The sequence below is a fragment of the Ambystoma mexicanum genome, chromosome 4p (genome assembly GCF_040938575.1).
Source record: "Ambystoma mexicanum isolate Mex_15411 chromosome 4p, UKY_AmexF1_1, whole genome shotgun sequence".
NCBI classification, from domain to species: domain Eukaryota; kingdom Metazoa; phylum Chordata; class Amphibia; order Caudata; family Ambystomatidae; genus Ambystoma; species Ambystoma mexicanum.
Genome location: NC_090927.1, coordinates 850266444 through 850292199, shown reverse-complemented (window position 1 = coordinate 850292199; position 25756 = coordinate 850266444). Strand labels below are relative to the sequence as shown.

The window sequence follows — 25756 nt, the reverse complement described above, 5'->3', positions numbered from 1 at the left end:
CCTCCATGATCTTTCACTTCTCCAGCCCCAAACATTGCTTTGCAGTTCTACATCCACTCTCCTGCTAGTTTACTCTACTCCCTTCTGCACTCTCTCGTGACTCAAATGATCACACTCTGGTGTGGCCCCTATCCTATTCTCCAATTGTGTATTGAAGCAATAAGGGTTTCAGTCGGACACCCACATGGGTCTATAAGCACTACATTCAGATTGGCGGTTCCTCCTAGCCCTACCCAGAACCCATTTGTGGTTGCTAATGTTTGTATTGCTTGTGGGCAGCCCCCGGCTCTGTGGCAGTAACTTTCATGACCACTGTCTACTTTCAAGGGGTTCTTTTAATTTGATTTACGAGGACTGACAGCATGCTTGGAGGATATAGCACGCCTGCACATATACCAGACCCAGGCCTTTAATGAGACCAGGAGACCTCAGCAGGTTGAACTGCCTTTATTCAACTCCTGCGGCAAACTGCTGCTTCTTGGGCTCTTCTCCTTGCATGCGCGAACCTCGCGCATGCTCATTGGGCCATCCATCAGAGCTCCAAGGCTCCGTTAACTGTGTCCTTTCCAGGACACTACATCTCCCCCCGTCGAACAAACAAAATCAGTCACTTACAGTTCTGTCTTTATATTTCTTCAATTAGACACACCAGTCTTCTGATACACCTTGCTGGCCCCGCTCGATATCCTTCTGGTTCTTCATCTCTTCTTTCACTGGCCCACTACCTGAGGTCGCTGAGTTGTCTCTCTCCCTTTGTTATTGACCTTCTTCCTTGTACAGCTTGAGCTGGGAGACATTTCGAGTGATCACCTTGGTAGGCGATCAAGCAGTCACCATTGTTCTGTATTCTGGATCAAATCTCGAATCCGGTTTCCTTTCCTGCCTTCTGTAGCTGATCACCTTATCTCGTAACTGTAGGTTGGAGGTCTTGGCTCGCCTCCGGCTATCAGCATAGACCTTCATGTCCTGCTTCTTGCATACACCAAGTTATCCCACCTGTTCCCCATCTCCTTCCGGAGTGCCTTGCCAGGTAAGGAAGTCTGGTTCTGATTCTCCTGCCAAATAGCATCTCTGAGGGACACCTTCCTGTCGTGCCATGAGAATTCCTGTAGTCACGCAACATGTTGCATAGGGCTTGATTGAGTGACATGGATCTTAACTGGTTCTGTTGGTGGACTCTCTTGAGGCTTCCCATGGATTGCCCCACCATGCCTTTTGCCTGTGGCCAGAGGGGAGTAATCTTTTGGTGGTGGATGCCCATGTACTCCATGAATTTTGCAAACTCTAGACCGCGGAATGGCTGGCCATTGTCCGTCTTATGGACTTCCCGAATGCCCCATGAGTTAAGTCTATGACTTGTTGCCATAGGTCCAAGAGGATCACTACTGTGTGGCCTCGCATGATGAGCCCTTCCGCCTATACAGATAGTTCCTCTCTTATATTCCTAAAGGCTTGAAGTTCTGTCATGGCCCAGTCGCCCATATGTCTATTTGCAAAATCTCTGTCTCTCCATCTTCCAGACCTAATGAGGTCTTATATTCGCAGTAGCATAGTGTCCTGTTCTGTGTGCTCCAGGATCACTTCTGGCGTGATGGCCGTTGGGGGCCCATGATGGGTCAGGAAGTTCACATACTCCTCGTCATTGATTTGTCGATGGACATATCCATGAGGGGCTGCCGCGACATGAAGTCCGCCGGGTTGTACTCCTTCCCTGGCTTGTGAATGATTGTAACATCAAAATCCTGTAATCACTGGCCCCACCTCTCTTTTCGTGGTGGCATCTTGCATTTGGAGCTGCCATAAATGTTCACCAGGGCTTGGTGATCCGTCACAGTTGGGAAATGCTTGCCAAGAAGAAATATCTGCAAATGCTCACAAGCCCACACGACGGCCAGACCCTCTTTTTCAGGTTGCGAATATCGTGTTTCCACCTCGACAGGCTCTTGCTGGCATATGCGATCACAGTTCTGGGGGATTCTCGACCGTGCTGATGTTGCGCCAGGATCGCCCCCATGCAAACTGCACTGGCATCAACGGTCACTTCAGTGCACATGTTTGGATTGAAGTAGGCCATGCGTTCAGCCGAGGCAATCTCCTTCTTTATTTGCGTGAATGCCTCCTCACAATGCTGAGACTATCAGAATTCCCTGCCTTGCTTGGTAAGCTCCCTGAGCGGTGCACTGATGGTCACAAAGTCTAAGAGGTATTGGCTGCAATAGCTGGCCATCCCTAGAAAAGACCTCACGTCACTGACATCCTGGGGAGCTGAGATCTTGGAGATGGCAGCTGCTTTTCCTGGATCGGGGCTCATGCCTACATGTGAAAAGATGTGTCCATAGAATTTAAGGCGAGATTTATGAAGCACGCATTTGTCCTTGTTCAGCATCAGTCCAGCCTCTCCCAGCACCATGCATACTTGGTGAAGTGCCTGATCGTGGTGAACGAGGGTGGCTCCAAACCCCAGGATGTCATCACTGTAGTTGCCAACATGCTTAATCACTCCCCGTACCCTCTCTTGAAATATTTTCGCTGCCGAGCAGATGCCGAAACTGAGCCTCTTGTATCTTAAGAGCCCGACTAGTGTGGCGTATCTGGTGATGTAGCAAGATTGTTGGTCTATCATGATCTGGTGGTAGCCTTTGTTCAAATCAAGTTTCGAGAACACTTTTGCGCCGTTCAGCAGGCTTATCATATCATCCGGGTGCATTCCTGGATGTCTCTCACGTCCAATGGCCTAGCTCGCTTGTCGCATGTCCGCACAAATGCTTGTTTTTAGAGGATCCTCCTTTGGGTACGGCTACTATGGGAGACACCCAGGGGGCCGGACCATCAGCCGGTTCGATTATTCCTTCCTTTAGCAACCACTGTATATCTTCTTCAACAAGAAGTTGCAGGTGCACTGGAATTCTCCTCGGATGCTGAGCCACGGGCATTATGGATTCATCAATGTGAAGTGTCACAGGGTCTCCTTTGAGGCGGATGCCTTCGAACAGCGTTGGGTAGGCCAGCATGACTGATAATCCATGTTGCATGGTGTAGGACACAGCCGCGATTTCCATCTCAAGAGCAGTCGGACGCCCTAGCAGATTACTTCCAGGGACTTCCCCTTGAAAGACATGAAATTCAGCTTTTGCACACTTCTCTTTGTAGCGGATTGTTGTGACAAACTTCCCATGGTTCTGCACAGGACCTCTCGTCGCCCACTGAAAAACCCTGAGATCTGATGACCTTAGCTGGGCTGGAGATGCCATCTTGCGAAATTCCCATATGCACATTATGTTTAGGGTTGTGCCAGTATCAATGAGGAACTTGGCCTGGTGATCGCCCACTAGTAAGGTGATGTCGCCGTCCGATGTGGAGGTCGCTCGATTCATCATGTATACATATTCCCGTGGGGTACCATCTGTGGATGGCGAGGGCAAAGGAGACCTTCCGGTCACTAGCCTGACGTGTCTCGCAAGGTCTCTCTTTGCGACTGCGTCTCTTCTCCTAACATTGCTGCGTGCCATGGACTCCGACCGGTATGGCATGGAGCTGTATCCCTGCGAACGTCTGGGTGGGAAATTGCAGACAACCGCTAGATGGTTCTCTCTACCACACCTGGCACAGGACATTTCACACCTTCCTGGTGAGGAAATTGAAGGCCACACGGGTCGCATCTTCCGGATGAGGTAGACTTTCTGGGCGCATTACTGCTTCTAGTAAAGTCCCATGCCCCTCAAGGGTGAAGATCATCGAAGATTCTACAAGGCCTTTTGGCCTACTTCGCGCCCTCTGACCATGACGGAGGAGAAGGAGGATGGAAGTTCCCTTTTCAGACCCTGCGCCAAATGCGGGCTACAGAATGTGTTTGTGGAGGGCAAGCACCTTCATTGCCTCTTCTGCCTGCACCCGGACCACAAGGAGGTAGAGTGCGAAATATGCCTCAGTTTCTCCAAGAAAACAACGGACAGGCGTAGTAGGCTGGCGGCATGGCTTAATGCCAAGGCATCTGACCTGTGCTCCGAGCAGGGTCATGCCTCACCCAGGACCAGCCGGTCTGAGGAGCGGCCTTCTAAGTCCTTTGAGGGGTGCCTCATCCGTGGGTGCTCAAGATGAGGCCAAGAGACGCAAGTCCAAGTCCACCGGGTTCACTGCGGAAGCAGGTCCCAAAGTCGATAGGGCGAGATCAGCATTACCTTCCACCTCCTTTGCCGACAGTCCAGCTCCTCTTCGAAGAGGAAGTAATTTACCCTGGCTAAACTACATGAGAAATCCAAGAAGCCGCGGATGGAGTTGAAGGAGGCTTCAAAGCCCAAGCAGGCTCAACCGGAACAGGCTAAGACCTCGTCGGCGACTCTGTCAACAACTATTACTGCCACAGCAGCCTAGGGTGCTGATCCTGTGAGGGTAGCCCCCACAGATCAGAAAGTGTCCCTACCCCCAAGGTGCGACACTGCCGCAGTGACTTTGCCCCAGAAGGGGTGAAACTGGCTCAGACCCTTAGGGGGGAAAAGGGGGAGGGGCGAGGAGGCCAGAAACAGCCCTCCCAGGCTGTTGCTCAAACCATGGAAGTCTCGTCCACGGATGACGAAGATCAGCAGTCCTTGCATACAGTCCACAAGGACGTTGAAGAGGAGGAGAACGACGGCGCAGGGCCTAGTTCTCCTGTTCTGCCTTCTCAGCCGAGGGAGACATTTCCTTGGATATTTTGTCGGCTCTACACACCTTGGTGTCAGAGATCCAGATGAGGATGCCTCCGCCTCTGGTGCCTATGGTCCCCCAGGTCCCTGATCAGCCTCCAGCGAAGAAGAGGAAGCGTCATCCGACGCCCACGTTTTAGCCTCCTCCAACACGCTTGGTCCCTTCTCCCGTGGCAGACCCAGACACGGATACAGGAACGGATACCGCCACAACGATGGATGATGAAGACATTGTCGCAGCAGAGGGTGAATCACACCATTTGGACGCTCCACACAGGGTGTCCCCACCAAATGAGGTGGGATCATTCCACTCCATGATCACCAGGGACTCCAAGCTATTCCAGCTGGTGCCCGAGAAAATCAAGAAAAAGGGCTTCTTGTATCAAAGGCGCAAGACCAAAAGGAAGACAATCATTGTGGTGCATTTTCTGGATGATGTTTGGAAGGAAGGCTTTGACCTTATGAAGAACCCTTGCACGGCTCCAGCCATGCGGGATAGGCTGGAGAAGAAATATAGGGTGCTGGACTCCGCATCCAAGTGCCTGAGGCTGCAGCCATCGCCGGATTCAGTGGTATCAGTGGCTGCGACAAAACGGTCGGCCAACCCGTTCTAGTCTTTCATCCCTCCGGACAGCGAGGGGAAAATGATGGACGCCATGGGGAGGAAGGTGATTTACATCCCAGCGTCCACTATCAAGGCAATCCTGGGCAGGTATGACAGGGAGTTGTGGTACAAGCTGGGGCTGATTCTGGAGTTCCTCCCTGATGATAAGAAGATGGAGGCAATCGCTCTCTTTCAGGAAGGGGAAGTGGCGTCGGATCACGCCATCATAGCTGCATTGGACGTCGCTGACACAGGGTTCCGACAGATAGGAAAGGGTGTCTACCTTCGCTGCAAAGGTTGGATGGAAGCCACGAATTTCCGTCAGGCGGTCCAAGCAAAGGTGCTGGAAATGCCCTTTGATGGAGAGAATCTGTTTGGGAAGGTCATCGGCAAGCACCTCCAGGCCATCAAAACAGATACGGAGAAGGCCCGTTCCCTGGGCACTCTCCAGCAGCACTGCTCGTCTTTTTGCTCCGCCAGGGGAAAGTCGTGCATGTCTTCAAAAGGTTTCTCCACATCGTACTGACAGCCTTCTAGATCATCAGCCTGCAGAGGCTGCTCCCAGGCATACGGTAGCAGAGGACAGCGTCACTATTGCCCACAAGGCAGGACACCAGCGCTGAAGCAAGCCGGAACTGACCGAGACGTCGGGCCCCCACTTGTGCACCCCGGTGGGAGACCGTCTGACGAGGTTCATCAGCGAGTGGAGAAAGATCACCACCGACAGATGGGTGCTGGACGCTCTCGCCCAGGGACACATCCTAGAGTTCCAACGCATGTGTCCATAGATCCCTCGGGTTACTCTTGAGGAGCAGCACATGTCTCAGCTCCTGGAAGAGGTATGGGCCATGCTGCAAAAAGGGGCGATAGAGCTAGTTCCCCAAGGGCTCTGGGGCTCTGGAGTCTATTCCAGATACTTTCTGGTCAGAAAGAAGACAGGGGGCTGGAGGCCCATCCTAGACCTACGACTTCGGAACAAATACCTAACATGTAAAAAGTTCAGGATGGTCACGTTGCAGCACGTGCTCAGCCTAACTGAAAAAAGGAGACTTATTGACGTCATTGGACATGAAGGACACCTACTTCCACGTCCCCATTCACAATGGTAGTTTCTATGTTTTGTAGTGCAGGGACAGCACTACCAATTCAAGGCTCTACCTTTCGGCTTGAAGTCGACCCCCAGGGTATTCACGAAATGCCTGGCACCAGTGGCAGCTCATCTACGTCTACAGGACTTACACGTATACCCGTACCTGGACAACTGGCAGATTTGCGCCTGCTCACGGGAGCTGGCCGACAGACACATGGAGACGACCATCTGGCTACTGACGGAGCAGTGCCTGGGCCCATTGTAGAAGTCCTTCATCTATTTCCCATTTTCATCTTTATTGCTCCGTGGGGCCAACTCATCCCAGTGCTTGGATTACCTATGTTCCTGAAGTTGTTCTTCACCTCAGTACTTTCCAGAATCTTGGAGTAGTCTACTGTATAACGGTATATAGGTCTACTGTCTACAAAGAGGTTAGCAGAGGAAGGAAAGGCTAGAGTATGTGGGGGTGTGATCGTCTCATAAAGGCTGTACCCTAGATGATCATCCTTCTCCCTAGGGGTTGTATTCTGAGGGAGGAGACGGCTGTTTTGGCCTTTTCCGATCCTTACTTCCGTGTATGGGCTTCTGGATTGGTGGCTGCAACTGACACCTGTCAAATGAGCTTAGCCCCTGTTCTGAATGGGAAAATGGATCTCAGCAACACATGGCAGATTCAACCCCCACTTGGACGGAACTGGGTATGACTCAAGAGACTGGGTGTCAGGACCTTCCTCAGGCCAACTTTTTTAGGAAGACAGCCAAATGTCAACCTGAACAGGAGCCATTAGCCTTCCTCAAGCATGAAGTTGGTGTATGTGGAGACAAGATGCAACCTCTTGTCAGTGAAGTACTTAATGTACAGAACTGGGCTACCCCCACTACCCAAGCCCAAGTGAGGACTTCCCTGGCCTCACTGGGAAACTCAGGAGCAAATGGGCAGCCTATAGCCCACTGACTGCCCTCACTACTCATAGGGGACCTAAAAAGTTCTTATGGACCCTTGAGTGTAAGAAGGCTTTCACTGGCCTGAGAAAATCCTTAGGTCAGGCCCCTGGATTAAGGGCCCCTGATGGGGAGAGACCTTTCTTAGTGCAGACAGATGCCTATGAGACTGGGATAGTTGGGAAACATTCACAGCTTGATGACAAAGGCAAGGAACAACCTATATGTCTAATCAGTTACCAGTTTAGGATTGGAGAACTCAGTTGGCCCCAGGTGGAGAAGAGTTGCTTTTTCATAGTATGGTGCCTTAGGAAGTTGAGGTCCTACCTGCAAGTGACTCACTTCATCAGGTAATAATATCCCTATATATATGGTCGCCGTATATAATGTTGCCGGGAAAAGGTTGTGGTGACATTACATAGGTGACCATTTATACAGGGACAGGGGGAGCGGGGTTGCAGGGGTGTTCCCCGCTTGTTTCATCAAATAATGCCCCTGCAAAAAACAGCCATTTTTCGGCTATTTTTTTGCATGGCGTTATTTTTGCGGGGACATTATTACATGGAACCCTCACTTCACTGTGTATGCCCACCTTAAGTCTTTGAAATGGTTGATGGATATTAAGGGAGATAATCCAAAGTGTCTCAGGTGGTTCATGAGTCTGCAGGCCTTGAACTTCACTGTTGGGCATAGGCCAGATTCCAAATATAGTGATTTTGATGGGCTCTCCAACAGGGATAACCGAATGGAGCAGAGGGCCCATCCGAGGGTGGATTAGTTCCGCCTGTCCCTTAGTCTGGTGGGGGAGGCGTGTGTTAGGAAAGATTTTTCGTTACTCCACTTTTCCATCCATCTTTATGGAACACCAAACTTGTTGCTTTCATTTTTGATTCTGACCTGCTCTTTTTGCAGTGCTTTGAAGCCTAAAGCTTCATTACACTGGCTTTTGCTCGCATGTAATGGGGAAACTGACATGTCCTTCAGGCTGTCAGTACTGGTAAATATTGTTTCCCTTAGTCGTGTTACTGTGTTACTACTTTTGGCTACTTTCGTATCACTTGTGGTAACTTTTATCATTGTGCAATGCAGAATGGGGTACATTTTTGTTTTGCCCTAGACTAACACTCAGAGGATTTTTGGTTACTCTAGGCATGCTAAAAGGATAAGCTGGTGGCAGCAGTGACTTTTTCCCACTTTTGGGCACTTTTCGTTTTAGCTTTACCGTATTTACGCATTTGGCTACTAACTGTGGCTACTGGTCAAACATGGCCGTGCCACGAGAGTTTTTGCTTGTCCCTTTGCCATCTTGTTCTTTAGCCTTCCTGGCCTGGGAGGCCAGACAAATCCTTATAAGGACTTCCAGTGCCCGGCAAAGCAGAAGTTTTTGGCGGTCTGCTGGAGGGCTGTGTGTGTGTGTGTTTGCTGGCAGGATGTCGGCTGGGACTGTCTGGTCCCAATCCACAAACTGGTTTCAGTCTGTTTGAGTGGTATGCATGAATGTTCCTGCCAGTGGTCCTGATTGGTCCACTGGAAGGGTGGGGCAAATCTTTAGCAGCCCTGCGAAGGAGCTGCAACTCTTGGAGTGGAGTGAACATCCATTCCTGACGTCTGCTCGGTACCCTGCAACTATGAGCTTTCGGAAGTGTCCCAGGATTATCCTGTGGCTGACTAGCTCCGAATTTGGGCTACCTTGCTGCCGGCATCAGCGTTCCGAGTTTTGACCTGGAACTTGGGGGATCCCCAGCTGGCCCTACAAGATTAACCTCTGCGAGATTTAGGAGGGAATGTCTGACCACAGCAGTCGAGTCCCTTTGCGTCGCTGTGCAGCGGTGACCGCTGTCTGAAATCACTTACCTGACCCGAGCCCAGTCCTGAGAGGTGTCCTGCATCGTATTTTGCTGCATTCTTCAATCAAGAGTCCTTGCAACATTGAAAGCCAGCAACCGAAGATCAGCTAGAAACTGCAACCCCTGCAAATCCAGGACTGCAACTTTCAGCGGGAAAATCAAGCTAAGACCCTCCTCCTTTGTCCTGCCAAGTCTGGGGAACAATCAGAGTTCGGGGGGTACGTGACAGAGCTTTTCACCTACCCCTATGCTGCCATTATAAGTCAATGGGCTTACTGGCAAAGGCCTGTGGTCAAGGCCTATGCCGCTCTCTGCAGCTCTGCTGCGAGAACCACCATCTGGACCCCACGCACACCTGAAGACAACAGTGAGAAACATGTCCCCAGCCGCCATCACGATGCGCCTGGTCCCGTTTGCATTTTCCAACCAAAAGGAGCTGTGCCCCACCCTAACGACGAGCAGCAACACAGCTGACCTTGGAACAGCTGATTGGGTTGCCGCGCCTGCCAGCCCCACCTCCCGCTTTAAAGGGTGAGGAGGCAGACCGCCAGGCGAAGCCGCTTACTGGTGAAGGCCTGAGGTCAAGGCCTACGCCGCTCTCTGCAGCTCTCCATTGCTCGACGGCGCGCAAGGTGCCAGCAAGCTATCCTACACAAGGTAAGGCCACCAGCTGCTGCAAGAGCGTTACAGCTCGCAATCTGTACCCCCAACAGGGAAAGTTTAATGCTTATACTCAGCGCCCCCCTCCTTGCTGCCTCAGAAACGCACGACTCCGGTTGCGCACCCGTCCTCCCATGCCTATCACCTATTTCCCAAGCCCAGCAGACCGCAAATCGGGGGTCGGTCTCAGATGTCCAGCATATCATTCCCCGCCAACAAAATAATCATCATCGATCTGTGGCTCGGGCCTTGAAGCCCGGAAATTCAAAGACTCCGGCACCGTTACAGGATACCCCTAGCAACAAAAGCACCTAGTCATCCATGCATGCCCCCCAGCAGCACGCACGTCTGCCCATGCAACTGAAGCATGGTCTCTGCCCAAACCTGCAACATTCTATGGGCCACAGCATTCGAATCTAATAACTGTCTGCCCCATGTCCATAATATATGTGCAACATATTTTACCCATGCATTCACCGGTCACCTGTGTTGGCAATATCGTGCACCCCATGCCAGCTCCTCCTGAGGCGCCCCTGCCTAATAATGACAATGCCATTTATTCTGACAATAACAATGCCATTTACTTTGTGCCTGCGCCTGAGGCGCCCATGCTAAATGTTGATATTGCACTGTATTCTATGGCTGAGCCCCCTGAGGCGCCCATGCCAAATGTTGATACTGTACTGTATTCCATGCCTGAGCCCTCTGTGGCACCCATAACTTCACTGTATGATTGTAATGATATTTCCCTGCCTGGGCCATCTACCACGCCTGCCTTGTTACCTGCTTGCACACCCTTAATGATCCACACTCTTAGCTGTGCTCTGGTCAACAAACCCTCAGTAACTGCCCATGCCTGTGACATAAATGACCTCATCATCAAGGATAAACTCGACCTATTAATAATTACAGAAACTTGGCTTAATGAAAGCTCAGGCCCGGCACTATCTCTTGCCATCCCGTCAGGGTACACTATTTCCAGAAAAGACCGTACTTCCTAGAGAGGTCGGGTGTGGCTCTCATTGCCGGGGAAACCCTTGCTATCAGAGAAGCGGAAGGGCAACTTGATCACAATTGTGATTACCTCCCACTAAAAATGAATGTCTCCTACAACTGCACTATAACTATGCATATTGTCTACAGACCTCCTGGTCCCATCACAGAATTTCAGGACACCCTCATCCTCTCATTGTCTGACAACATCAAAAAGACGTCCCAAGTTATACTCCTGGGCGATCTAAACCTAGGACTCAATGACCCCAAAGACTCCCACGCCAAATCCCTCAAGAAAACCCTATCCACCTTGGGCTTCTCGCAAGCTATCTATGAACCTACCCTCGTCAAAGGGCGCACACTCGATTGGAACAGCCATCATAGCTGTTCCATCCAAATCACCGCCAACACTCCCACCCCATGGTCTGACCATCACTATGTTCAATTCAGCCTCAACACGAAAAAAGCGCCCCTACGCCCATCTCCCCCTGTCCAGCAGCCTTCGCAAGAAGCTCACACCAATTAACAGCTGAAAACATAGCACCGTTTCTTCTTGCCCCTGCTCTGCAGGCCCCATTTCCCAAAAACCCAGAAACCCTATCTAACACCTTTAAAGAGATTGTCACCAAAGCAGTTGACGCCATTGCTCCACTCGCCCTTAAAGTCAAAAAAGCCAAACATTCTAACACATGGTTCTCAAAAGAACTGCTTGACCAACGTTCTCAGAAGGGGGTTGCCCTCTCCACATGGAAAGCCAACCCCTCTGAAGCCTCCAGAAGGGCCTTCAAAGCCATTTCCATATCATACAAAGCCAACATCACCCTAGCCAAATCTGCATCCTTCAATTCAAGGATCAATGACGCCAAATCAGGGTCCAAAGAAATCTTCACCATCTTTAGGGAGCTGGAAAACCAACCACTCCTCCTCCCTCTCTCCTCAAGGACGAAAGCTGGTGTAATAGTATTCAATTTGCCATGCTAGACAAGCTCAATTCTCTTCAAACCAAAATTTGCGACCATCAAAAAGCTCTTAACGGCCTCATAGCCAGCCTGCACAGGAAAACGCCCACGCCCACCAAGACTAAGTCCTCCCCACCTTTTGACTTTAAAGATATGACTGAGCTGGAAGTTATCATCCTGCTCAAATCCATCAAACCTAACTGCAAGGGAGATGCCGGTCCAGCCCAACTCATCAAAGATTCGGCACACATCCTAGCACCCTTCCTAACCGCATTCATCAACTCATCCTTCCAGGCTGGTAACGTTCCAACTGGACTTAAGGAAGCATGGGTACACCCACTCCTTAAAAAAACGTCTCTGGACCCATCGGTCCCAGGGACCTATAGGCCCATTGCAACCGTCCCATTTTTACTCAAGATCCTGGATAAATTAGCCTACCTGCAAGTTCAAAAATTCCTGGAAGATGACCGTCTCCTCGGCCTGTGGCAATCTGGCTTCCACCCATGGCATGGCACCGAAACGGCTCTCCTAGACTTAAAAAATCAAATGGACGATCTGGGAGACAGAGGCAAACCTGCACTCCTGCTCCTGGACCTATGCGCAGCCTTTTACTTAGTGGCTCACAACACTCTGTGATGCCATCTAGCAACTGAGTCCAACTTCTCCCCTAAAGCGTGTGACTGGATAACCTCCTTTCTCCAAGAGAGGGCAATGAAGGACTTCTCTGACTCAGCCTGTGCCACCTCTAGCCACATCAAATGTGGTGATCCACAGGGCTCCTGTATCGTGCCCACGCTTTACAACCTCTTCACGAGGCCTTTGTTCAGCATCCTTGACTCCTTGTGCATATCGTATACCAATAATGCGGATGATACACAGGTGCTTATCCCACTCACTGTGGACTATGAAGCTGATAGAAACACGCTCACCACCATTTACTCCACTATCCAATCCTGGATGGCAGACAATTGGTTCTGCCTCAACAGTGAAAAAACTGAACTTCTGCTCATAGGGTCACCCACCACCCTGGGCAACCTCTATGAACAGTACAAATCCTTTACCATTGATAATATTCCCATCAAGGTCTCTAACAACGTTAAGACGCTTGGAGTCTACTTGTACTCGTATCTGACCATAGATAGACTGGTTAATGCCATTGCCTCCTCGTCAGCCTATTGTTCTAAAGTTCTCAACGCAGCCAGACCCTTCCTATCACGCCAGAATTGCCTGACCATTGTCAGGGCAATAATAGGATCGAGGCTGGATAATTGCAATGCCCTCCTCGCAGGGACCTCTTGCAAAAATCTGGCCAAACTCCAGCTAGTTCCAAACAACGCCCTCAGGGCAGCCAAAGGAACCTCAAGAAAAGACCACATTTCCGAAGTGTGAAGGCAGGCCCACTGCCTCCCGGTCAAAGAGAATTCTCTTCAAAACCCTTGCCCTCACTCACAAATGCCTCCATGAACTTGCACCCCTGTACTTGGCTCAGAGAATCACCAAGCACACCGCCACAAGACCTCTGAGGAAGGGCTATTCCAACATGATTGCCACGCCTAAAACTCGAAAAGTCTGCACCAGGGGCTCCAGTTTTCCCACACTGGCCGATACCCATTGGAAGGCACTACCCACCCACCTAAGAATGACTCTTATCACCAAGCATTCCTCAAAGCTATCAAAACCAAGCTTTTTGCCTGAAGGGAAAATGTCAATTATCACCCTGTAAAATGACGTCATTGTATTATTCATCTGTATGTAACTCTGATCATATCTGCATTTCATACAGTCTGTATTTGTAAACAAAAGACCTTTGGTCGCCCGTTAACTTATGAATCAAAACCTCCTACAAAATTCTTGTAACAACGCCTCGATGTCCCCGGGCTGCAAGTGCGCTATACAAATGCAAATAAATAAAATAAATAATAAACCTTTATTCTAACACTTTTGGCTTTGCCATTACTTGCTTGCGCAAGACTTCTGAAAGTTGGAGCTTCTTCCTTTAGCTATTGGGCAAAAGGCCCCAGACAATTTAGGGCTGGACAATTTAAGTTAAGGATCATTCTCTGTGGACCTTGAGTGCATAATACTAATCTAACATTTCCTTTGCAGGAGTTTGTGATATGTATTATGCCATATAATCAGTGAATGTATATACATATCTATTTTATTCAGTGTTGTGTGATAACTCTACTTACCTATAGTTATTTTTCTATAGTTTGTTTAGGCCAATAAATAACTGTATTTTTATACATCCTGTCTGGGTGTAATTTGTGATTCCCATTGTATGACCTCATTGTGGACCCTTTACAAGCTCACCACCTCTGAGGATCTTAGCCTAGACTGCCTGTCGCTGCTACCTGAACTGGTTTGGCTACAGCTCCCCAGAGTTGTCCCTGTCACAATATAGGCTGGCCTTCTATACATCTGTCTACCAGGCCAGAGTATAGAAAATCAGTCCTAACACTAGAGAACCAGCTAGCTTCACTTTGAATTCTTTAGGGATTTTAGGGTTTGCCTCTGAGGGTCTCTGTGCCTAGCTCACCAAGCCTCATAGTGTAGCTTGTCGCCCGATTCTCCTAAACTCTGCCTCCACTGAAATAGCCAACTCACTTTCTTGCTCAATACCTCTGGCTGACCCTCCTGGCTTGGCTAACACAGGCTCTCGGCTCTTGGTTCTACTCTTTTTTGGCTATTTTTCCTCTTGGGGCTTCTTGGCTTGATCAGCAAAAATTCTGCTGTCCTTATTATCCACACCTACCGCCTCTCACTGAAGCACCACTCAACCTCAGAAATGTTGCTCTATCACACACCAGTTTTAAGAGGCTTATGGCCCACGGTTAATGGTTCCACCTCCTCCCCACTCTTGTGGCTGCTGTTAGGTCTATCATCCAAGTGCTGTGCATCTTTAATAATTGAGATCGCCTTCCTGCTGCCAAAGATTATGAATACCATGTCTGCCATGGAGGAAGGAGGCGGTGTAAGCATGGTGGTCTCACATACGGGGGTAGTTCCTACTTGTCACGGTCCCTGCAAGTCACCCTTCTTTATGCTGGCATTGCCATGCGGAGCACAAGCTTTTGCCGCTTGAATTTTTGGTGTCTGCTGTCTATTTTCTGTTTGGCTCAGGGTCAGGCTCCAGACCAGAGATTACGTTGCCAATATATGATGATTTGCTACTCCTGCTCCGCGACTGGATATGTGACCGCGTGCAGAGCCAAGTAGCGAATCATTAACCATTCATGTGTTTGTAAAACACTAATTTCAGATCGCTGTTTTCTCTGGATGCTATCACTGGGAAGCTGGTGCAAGGCTCTGGCACAATGGGAACACCCTTATACCCACTGTTTGTGGCCACCTTTGTTTTTTCATTTGAACACCCTTACTTATTCTCCCCACACATGCAGCACGTAGTCCCCCTAACAATTCCGGGTATTTTCACCACGCTAAGTGCTGTTTGCATGGTTCTATGCCCATTTATCGACAGTATTTTTTCAATGGGTTTATTACCGAATTCTTTTTTTGAAAAAAACGTATCAAAATGTTTTTTTATATTTTGGCGGGTTCCCCCAACACCCCCCCGTCCCCTGCTCATTTAACATTATTCCCAACGCTTGTCCACACCCCCATATATTTTTCGATGATTTTTTTCGAGAAAATAGCATTTGGAAAATAACCATCGAAAAAATGACTGTCGATTAATAAACGTTATACCATTTGCATCTCTTTGTTGCCCAAGGAGGTGCCAGGGCTCTAGGGGAATCCTCCTAATACTGCTTACACGGGTTGTATAATACAGTGGGTAGTTCTTACTGACCCCAGAGTCCCAAGTCCTCTTCCATGGGTAACACATCAGTGACCTCGTCATACGGATTAAAAAGTGAAGCGCTCGCCAAGTCCAACTTTACACAGACAGACAGAATATTGGCACATGTTGAAAACCGTATCAATTGGCTCCATTGTAACTGCACATAAGAATAATGCATTTTTCTTCTTTAATTTAGATTTTGTTGGAGCCAGGTGCAATCCAGGATGTGTTGGCAGCAGGAAGTCATTTGCAGCTGCTGGAGCTTCTCAATTTATGTTCGCACTACCTTATCCAGGTAGGAGTTGTCTCTGCAGATATTAATGCTTGATTTTTGGGGGGATTTGTTTTCTCTTAACCCTCAAATGTTGGTATTGGGTAATAGTGTTTTAGTTCTTCATAATGGTCCAGATGTAAAGCACATCACAAAATTATACCTTCATGTGAAATTTCGAACTGTTTTAGTCATTGTCTAATTTGTAAAATGTTGCATCAATTTACAATCGGCTCATAAAATGACATGATCCTGAGCAGCATCACTTCGGGACTTGTGGTAAATGTTTAAAAGAGAAAAAAAAGAACCCCCTTATGCATAAAAGTGCTGTGTGCTGCTGTATGCTCATAAGTGCTGGCACATGCTATCTTTTCAAGAAACAGAAACCGAGAGGAACACTGAGGTCTTTGTAGACCTACTCATAGAAGCATTTTTTAAACTCATTAAAAGTCTGCCGGTCCAGAAAAAAGGGTACCGGTAGAAACATACCAGCACCCTTTCCGGACCGGCATACTACAACTCTGCCTGCCAAGCGCTCTGACCTGCCGAGCTCATCACCCCCGCTAGGCAGGGTTGCTATGGAAGCACCGGCACTGCTGACAACAGGCACAACATTTTCCAATGCCCGATATACTGGGCCGCCAGGACTTGTAATGCCCCAGTGGCACCGGGAAGTCAGGCGCCGGTAAAATGTTATGAGTCTGCGTCAACTTGCCAGAAGCACATGCAGAGTTACCGCCAGACTCGTAAGAAGGCCCATTAATATTTGTGAATATACAACAGATACATTTGTTGTCATCCACGCTTTCCTTTTGTAAATTGCTGAATGGTAGTGCTGCCAATGTAGGCAGGCATGACATATGTGCTTATCTAATGTGGGGAGGAAGAGGAAGGAAGTTGAGCCCCTTCAATGTGTTCAAAACTTTATTATTTGACTTTTAGTCTCAAGGAGTGTTTCTTTATATTGGCTTAGTCAGCCACTTTACTTCAACCATGTTGACCCAATGCTCTGCTTCTGGTGTTACTGTTTTCACTAAAGTTGTATGACAACATGTAAGCAGTTCAGTAATAAAAGGAAGAGCAAAGTAATGGAGTTTGTGCATGATGATACAGCATTGCATCAAGCTTCCATGGGTGCATTGCTATTCGTGCTTTTGGAAAAGCGTGGTTGTACTATCACTGCCAGCTAAAACTAAGGTGAGATATGGGCATATCATGAGAGGCCTTGAACCCATTTCTGTAATATAATGCCCAAATTACATACTTATGAGGATACAGACTAAGAAGGTACGAGGGAATGCACCTAGTCTCCCAAATTGCCATCACTAACGGAAGACCCCCAGGAGGACCTAGATGCAGCTGTTCAGTAAAGAGCAGACTTTGAGTAATGCTGTGGCTGGGAAAGCCACTGCAACAATGCTGAAGATGAGACCATCTTTCTCCCATTTTTCAGTTCTCATTTATTTATCAAATCTTATAAAGAATATACGGCATTGAAGATAAACCAAATTATTTTTTCGTCTTTGTGCTGCGGATCAAAATGTGAACTATAAAGATTTGTATTCCTGTTCACAATGCAGATACAAATCTGGATAAAGAAAGGACTGCCATACCTATGATTTTACATGGAGTTACATCAATGGTAACCAAATGACAAGCATCTATGTCACGCAACCTACAATGCATGCAAAGGTGCTCAGTCCCAGAAGGTTTTCAATATAAAACACCATGCCTGCAGAAACCGAGGAAAGACTCTTGAATAAATACTCCAAAAGACATGTTTCCAAATATTATATATAAAGACTTGTCAATTGATACCTTCATTCAGTCGCAGCTGGGATTATGATCTTAAATAGTAAATCCAAGTGGTTTGCCGCTTGGCCAATTGCAGTTGTGGATCTCATTGCCTTCGGTGTGAATTTATGTGTTTGAGTATTAATCCACAAAGTTGGCTTACTGAATGTTTCATGACACACACGTTTCTTTCAACTGTTGATTACTTGTTGGCATTCCTAATGTCACTCTTGTTTAAGTCAATTGCCACTTTAACTTACTCTTGTTTCATCCAATGTATAACACTGACATCTGAAAGCATAAATCACAAATGATGTCAGGCGAGTGGGGATGTCATTTAATTTAATAATTTGTCTTGTGCTATGATGGTATCTGAAAGGGAAACTCTTTCAAATGTGTTATTGTGACATGGATATGTGCCTTTCTTTTGGGGTTGTTAGACATGTTTGATCTGTACCAGAAATCACATCTAATTCGATCAATGAGATGCAAGGTTGATCATTATGTTTTAGGCAATTCTTTGAGGAATAGATGCCAATATTCAACTTTATTGGTTAAAATCCGCTACATTTAATGCCTTTTTGAAATAATGTTTTGAATCTATTTTGTTCAAGCACCATACAGGCAGTTCATATTGTGGGAACATTATGAAGACTGCTGTATGTTTTAGGTTTGTTGTTTTAATGTACACACTTTCAATGTCAGAAATCAAATAACATCTTTGAGGAAAAAAACATTTTTCTTAATAAAAGAAGTTTGTTGATATTGTAGCAGATGGAGGATTATTTCTTTTAGTGCACAATAATTTTGAACACAGATTAAATCGTGTTTTCTTGTGGGGGGGTATGGAATCAGCAGGTAAAAACCCATTTTAGTCTTTAGGTTTCCTGAAAACTAAAAATGCACTATGATAGAACCATCGAAATAGTTGCCTATTTTTGGACCAACGTACACATTTGAAGGTTTCATGTATTTTATTTAAGTAATCCCGAAAGTGATGTAAACCTTGTATGTTGGTATGACCATTGTAAATGTAACAGGTCTAAACTGTTGCACTCTTTTTATGCTTCCGAGTTGTGAAAATATCCATTTGCAAGCCATTCAATGAAAATGTTGCATTATGCAGGCTCACATGCTGTGCCCACCAGAGTCCCATTTTCTTGTTTAAAAATGTAAAGTTGTTGTTTTCTAGGCAGTGACTCCATAGTTTGACCAAAGATCTGTGGTGGACTCCAGGAATGTTTTTTAATTCCAAAATGTGTTCAACTGCAGTAACCGTATTAATGCGAGGCATGCTTGTGGAAAATGCTATAACATCGAGTGTTGCTGGGATAGTGTCTGTGGTACAAAGAACTGAAATCTAAAGTGTTTTTTGTACATAATTTCCTCCTTTGATGGTTGGTCTCTTCACAAATTGATGTCGCTTGCAAGTGGTTCCATTATACTTTCACATTCAGAGACAATACGTTCTTTGAATCTTTTGTAAAAATATATAAGACTGGAGTATGGGGATATTTCTATGTGAAGAACACAGGTGTCTTTTTAGAGACATATTTGTCTTAATCCCTGTTTAAATGAGTGCTTCAGTCAACAGAGAAACATTGCCTGTAGGGTCATGGTTCAATTTTAAATAAGTGTCTGCATGTTGAAGGGGGAGGGGGTGGCTAGCCGTAATGGAGGACCTCAGAACTTTAGTGGAGCTCCACGTGCCGCACCTGCCTGATCCTGAGAGAAGCAAGATCATGGATGAGTTTTAATGTAGCAGGCCACTGTGAGAAACCAAAGGGTGTCTCTCCTGCTAGTTCCCAGGGATTTCTCTTTCAGTTGGCCAAGGCAAAGTCATTGTTTTTGGATACAGACCCTGGGGCTGAACCAGTGCAGGAGGATCACCTGGGTGAGGAGTCTTAGGAGCTTAGGAGAGTGCGGGTGAGGCGACCAATGGTGAGATGAGGTATTCCCCCCCTTCCGTACACCTGACCCATCCTATTTTGTAGGATTCTCCAATGTATCAAATCCCCTACCCCTTTCTACACAAAACTGGCCAGAGGAAGTGGGCAACTGAGAGTAAAGAGGCTAACCCTCACATATCTCATTGGACATGTCCCGCTAATCGGGTCAGGCAAAATCAGGCACTTCACTTCAAGTGCATACATCTGATACCAATTAGCTCTCCTCACACAAGATAAAAGGCGGAAAATAGAGACACTCTGAGCAAGGTGGAACACAAGCAAGAGCAGAACCTCTGGGGCAAAGGCAAAGCTACTGGAGCAGAGTGACGGACCGAGGGACGAGAACCTAAGGTAGAGAACCCCAGGTGTTCCCTGCAGGAGGCCGTTGCCTCCAAAAGGCAGCGAAAGACATGTAGAGAAGCCAAGTCCCAGACAAGACTGCATTGTGTTTCAAAGATGCCAGCGACCCTCCCGGGTGAACGGTAGAGTTGGGGAAGTGAGGCCAAGCCTGTGGCATTAGCCTTGACTCGTAAATTAAGAACTACAAAAGACAAGTAAGAAATGCACACAGCCGGTGAGTTGGCAAGCAACATGAGACCTGTGTGTGTTAAAGAAAGATTGAAGTGGCAACAGTATATCACACGATTGAATGCTGCACAAGTGCGGATGAGACGTGATGAAAGGCAGGCCTGTGATGAACTTTGAATTCCTGATGGCTGTAAAACCAGCGATACCGAGTAGCGGACTGTTCCGGCGAAAGGAAGTAGCCTACTTGAAAGTCTCTGTGAAAGGTTTTTGTTTGATAAAGTGAATGAACTATAAAAAGCAAAGTGATCAAAAGTAACCCCGGGAAAAGGGGGGGGGGGAGTAAAAAGTTGAACATTGAACTTCTGTGCTTATGACATCGAACTACCCAGAGGAAGAGACACTCAGGCAAATAACATAAGAGTGTGGAGGGAAAGTCAAAGTGGTCCTGCAGAGGTTTATAGTAAAAGCCACGCACATTCGAAAGTCTTTGACATCAGGAAAAGGTCTGAGCCCGACTGAGGGAGAACTATGTGAACTTTTGCTTTGAAAGGCCCGAGCCCGACCGAGGGAGACCGGTGTGAACGTTTTGTTGAACTTTGTTTTGAAAGCTGGAAAGCAAGACTTTAACGTGGGAGGCCAGGTGGGCCTCGATCCACGTTTTGAACTGCCTTTGTTTTGTGAACCCGAGCCAGAGTGCGTCATCCTGTCTACGGGGACCGCCTTACTCCGTGCTGTCTAACGTGGGGGAGGAGAGCTGATTCAGCTACACTTATTCTTGATATTCTGACACTGACTTTCCTTTGCATACATATTCTCCTTTACACACTTTTTGTACGAGAGATAGGGCAGACATTAGGTTTCGTTAGTATAGGCCATTTTGATTTGACGGACGCCACTAGGACTATTTTATTGATCATTTGATGGTAGAGACTACTCCCATCCTAGCTATAGGGCAAAGTAGGAGTTTTTCCAACCCCAGAAACTTTAAAAAAAGGTTTTACAAATTGTACCTTTTGTGTCAGTGTCATACTTGTGATACCATGCCTTCCCTACACCACGCAGTAGCATAAGGATTACAGTTTCTGTTCTGAGAACTGATGGTGGTAGAAAGCAGAGATCTGGATGTACTTGGGCAGACCACCCACTCAACAGCCCTGAGCGAAAGCCGTTAGCGCTAACACCCTTGGAGTGCCCAGTGAGGTATGGGGACCTGGATAGCAGAATTGCGACCCCAAGTATGAGGGTGATTCTGGCAGCTGCTGGAGAGTGAGGCCCCAAGGGATCAAGTGCGCCCAGACATACTAGGGGAGAAGTAGTAGCTGCTGCATGGTGACATTTGGCTTCAAATCCTTGGCGGCGAGTTTGTGAGGTGTAGTGAGTGGCTAAAGTGATTCAGGGGTCCTGATCAGGAGGAAACAGGGAAAGTGAAAGGGAAACATTTGCTTGACAAATGTCTATACTCCAAATCACTGGGCTGATTCCTTTTTACAAGAGCTAATGCGGCGGTGCAACCCTTGTTTTCATATTATGGGCAGGTGATTTTAGTTGTATGCTACACAAAGGCATGGATAGATTAAAGCCTTCGATAATCTGTGGACTAACCGGTAAAGGAAGCACAGGCTCACCTAATTTTGTTTGATCTTTGAGGACATAAGAAATTAGTCCTTCTACCCAGCAGTGCACAATACACTAGGCTTTTTATTAATTACGTACATTGCTACCATTTTGACAACCGCAATATTCGGCGCATGGAATATCAGACCACTCTCAGCTATAGACCTATTTGAAACTATATTGTGTGAGACCTACAGTGCTGACATGGCGCTTGCACCAAAGCACAGTAGCCGATGCACGTTTCAGAGAAGATTTACGTAAGGCTATCAATATATCCTTCCAACACAATGCAGAGTAGAGACTAACTCTGCTAACCCAATATCCTTATCAATATCCAGCGAAACATCTGCAGAGCGCAGGCCAGAGATGAGTAAGGCACACTTTATCAATGTACGAAGCGCTGCTTTAACACTGTCTCATCCCATTCTGTGGTGGGTTCTCTGCAGCAACAAGGTAACCCAAAAGGGGACAGCTCCAGATTCCTACAGTGATCTAAAATCTAATTCCAACTTCAGTTCGGACTGCATCATCAACATCGTACCCCTAGCTCCAGCTGCAGCCGCAGCGTCCTTTGTGGAGGCACTTCAAGGTCTGGAGGATGGTAAAGGAGATGGCGGAGCAGAGGATGCACTACCTGGGTCCAATCTGTACATTTTGACAGATCATGAACCAAGAAACAAGTCAAATTATTATACACCAGAAAATATAAATATAAATGTAGAAACCAAACAAGCTTGCAGTAATATACATCCATCAGATTTCTTCAGCGGCTCCTCATTTAATTCAACAGTCAACTCAAACACAGTACTCATCGAGACTTTTAGCTCTGTGGAAGAGTTTTTGGCCTTGGTTGACAGCAAATTAGTGAAGGAAAATAATACCTGGAAATACAGCCCGACAGCGAAGGGAAGTAACTACATTAATTTGGATATTCTGGCAGATTTGTTCTGACATTTATTCGATGAAAATCCCTACTGAGGATATCTCTGAACCAGGCTCTTATTTAAAAGGTTCACACTTTTTGGAGGCTTTGGCTCTTTCAGCAGCGGATAGCCAAAAAGTAAAACATATAGGCCAAACAGACAACTGTTGCTCAACTATTCCCTGTTGTTGTCAATCAAAGTCCAATTCAAACCAAGATCCTATGGTTGATAGGCTGTGTCGTGAAATGGACGAATGATTGTATTCATTCTCGCAAAAATTGCTACATTTGCTCCTTCAGTGGGAGGGGGGTTGGCAGCCCATCTACAAAGAGGCTGGTTTCAGATTCTGCCCCAAATGATTCATTAGCCACACTGCTAAACAGCCAAACCGAGACGATTCAACCCATATTGGTTGGTCTACCCAATAGCATGGCTAGGGAGACCCATAACCTTGGCCTTGCAGAGGCTAACGATCGCAATACAGACTCCATGTGTGAGCATGGGTCCAGAAAAGCAAGGAACATCCAAGTCAATAGAAAGGCCATTGCCTGTGCTCTACAGCCAGGGCCAGAAATTACCTGCCCATCTAACCGGAGCGAGTCGCTTGATACTGCTGCAAAAGCAGGTGTGACGTGCAGAATACCCTTAGCATCACTAGGGTCCTATCAGAGATAGTGGAAAGCCAAGAAAGCCCTAGATAATGGTTGGAGTAGACTTTTGAGGCTAGATGCTATGGGCAAGGATACATTGCAAGCAGTTGGAACTATCAGCGAAGAATGTATACAAGATCAAATCTTACTAGGGAAAAGTTTATTCAAATGGATTGTGTCCTCCAATGTATTCCTCATCTTTGATATGTAATGTCCATAGCTGTGCTGCTTTTGAAATTTTTTCAGCAGAGGGCGCCCTGCGTAGATGGCCTTGGGTCGATGTCCCTCAAAGGCCTCCGTCGAGGGTGACGTCATTGAATGTTATAAGTAGCACGCACAGTGCCCGTAGCCTCATTTCTGTTTTTTCCCGAAATGTGTTTGCTTTGTAAAACTCGGCATGCCTCGTGGTTACTGTGAATTATGTCTTCGTCTTCTACCCCGATGAGCCCATGGTCTGGCTTCAAGAAGTGTCAGGACTGCGGCTCCAAGATGTCGATCACAGGTCTGCATTGTATTTGTCTGTGGTGCCTTGGCGAGGGCCACGACATGTATGACTGCTCGAAGTGCCAGTCGTTGACTGCCAAGGCCTTGAGGGAGCGAAAGGGGAAACTAAAGGTAGGACGGGTGTCCAAGCCCGTAAATCCAAGTCTGCTTTTGACCGATGAGTCGAGGGGGAGTCTCTTCGTTGGAAGAAGTCTAAGCGGACAAGGTCCCGTAGTGGTTTGCGCCACTCATCGTCATCGTCGAGGCGATCTAGGAAGCGGCACCATCGGTCGTCTTCCTCGTCTTCGGCAGACGCCTCCCCGAGAAGGGTCTCTTGCCTGACCCAATCATCGACCCCGGCGGAGTGGGGTGCTTTTCGGGAAAATATGTTGCAAATTTTTCAGTCCCAGGTCACAGTTCCATCTGCGCCTTCTTACGAAGCTGGCAAGGAATGGTCTTGGACGGATATTCGCGCGACTTCAGTACCGGGTGTCCGGCGTGATAAACATAGGGAGCCTTCAAGGCCCTGTTCGGACAAGGCATTGAGAGATCATCAGAGACGTGCCAGATCGAGGTCGCGGTCTTCGACTCCGCCGGCAAAGCCTTCGAAGCCCTTGAAGGCATTGGCATCCTCAGTGCCATGCACGTTGGGTGCGCCTGCCCGGTCAGGCCCTCAAAGCTGTCAATGCCATTGTTGACGCCGACGCAGTCCGAGCCATCGGCACCATCTGGGCTGTTTGGCCCGAATTTGCCAGTTGTAGTCTCTGCGCCTGTAGACCCTCCGAGGAAGGCTACTTCTAAGTCTTTGAAGCCTGTAGCTGAGAAAAGGTTTACTCTACTCCTAAGGAAGGCCTTTTTGAAGTCCCTCAATGACATTTATGAGGAGGATGAAAGGTCAGAGGAGGATGATGCCCCTTTTGGGCTCCAGTTTGGGACCCCTAATGTTCCTGACTGCCTCAATTCGGAGGAGAGTCAGATGGAGGACCTGTGTCAGACTTTGCACAATGCCAGTGGCCTTGACACTTCCCCTAAGCTCGAGTTCGGCAAGCCGGAACCAGTGGAACATGCCGACTCCTCTTATCGGGCCTCATGTTGAAGATGGTAGAGGTTTTGGGCTAGACCAGGCCTCCTGTGCATTTTGATAAAGATGATCTTACATATATTCTAGATCAGGGTTCATCCACAGACCCGGTGTTGCCATTTCATGTGGTGTTGCAAAAGAGGGTGGCTGCAACTTGGAACGCCCCAGACTCTATTCCGGTGGTGAACAAGTCTTTGACAAAGATATACTGCCCATCCAGTAGCGACCCCATCTACCTATCTACTCACCCCACTCCAGAGAGTTTGGTGGTCCAGGCAGCTATGACTACCTCGAACAAGGCGGCGTACCCTACAATCCCTCTTGATAGGGACGATAAGCCCGTGGATGGATGGGCACGCAAGATTTTTCTGCTGGGAGTATGGTGTTAAAATCGGCCAACTCGACCTGGGCCTTAGCAAAGTTTTCGCACACTCTGTGGAATTGCATCTCTTTAGCGGCTGAGCATATTCCCGAAGTGGAAGAAAGGGATGTCTTTCTAGCTATTGTGAAGGATGGCAAGGATGCCATGTGTGAATCCCTTCAGTCTGGGTTGGATACTGCAGATAGTGTCAGCAGGTCCATGGCTGCGAGCACCGTGATGCGCAGATTTGCGTGGTTGCGGAAGTTGGGGTTTGCACCTGATGTGCAGGCTCGTCTTCCCAACATGCCCTATGACGGGCCTCATCTGTTTGGCCGCAAGACTGACGAGAGCCTTGAGAAGTTGCAGACCTCCAAAGCATCTGCCAAATCTTTGGGCGCAGCTGTTTGACAACCTCAGCCTTTTCGTCCTAGAGGATAACAATGGAGGGGTGCATCCTTTCGCTTCTACTCCTCATTTGGAAGGGCGAGAGGAATGGCCAGTCAAAAGGGCCAACGTAAGTTTC

The 25756-nt window shown here is 47.7% G+C and overlaps 1 protein-coding gene across 1 annotated transcript in view; it reads left to right on the top strand.

Annotated features, from left to right (window-relative positions):
- KLHL32 (kelch like family member 32) overlaps positions 1 to 25756 on the top strand; it is a 2034348-nt gene that overhangs the window by 952054 nt on the left and 1056538 nt on the right. Inside the window, exon 5 of the mRNA XM_069606414.1 lies at positions 15776 to 15874. Coding sequence (XP_069462515.1) covers positions 15776 to 15874 — 99 coding nt within the window. The remainder of the gene's footprint in view (positions 1 to 15775; positions 15875 to 25756) is intronic.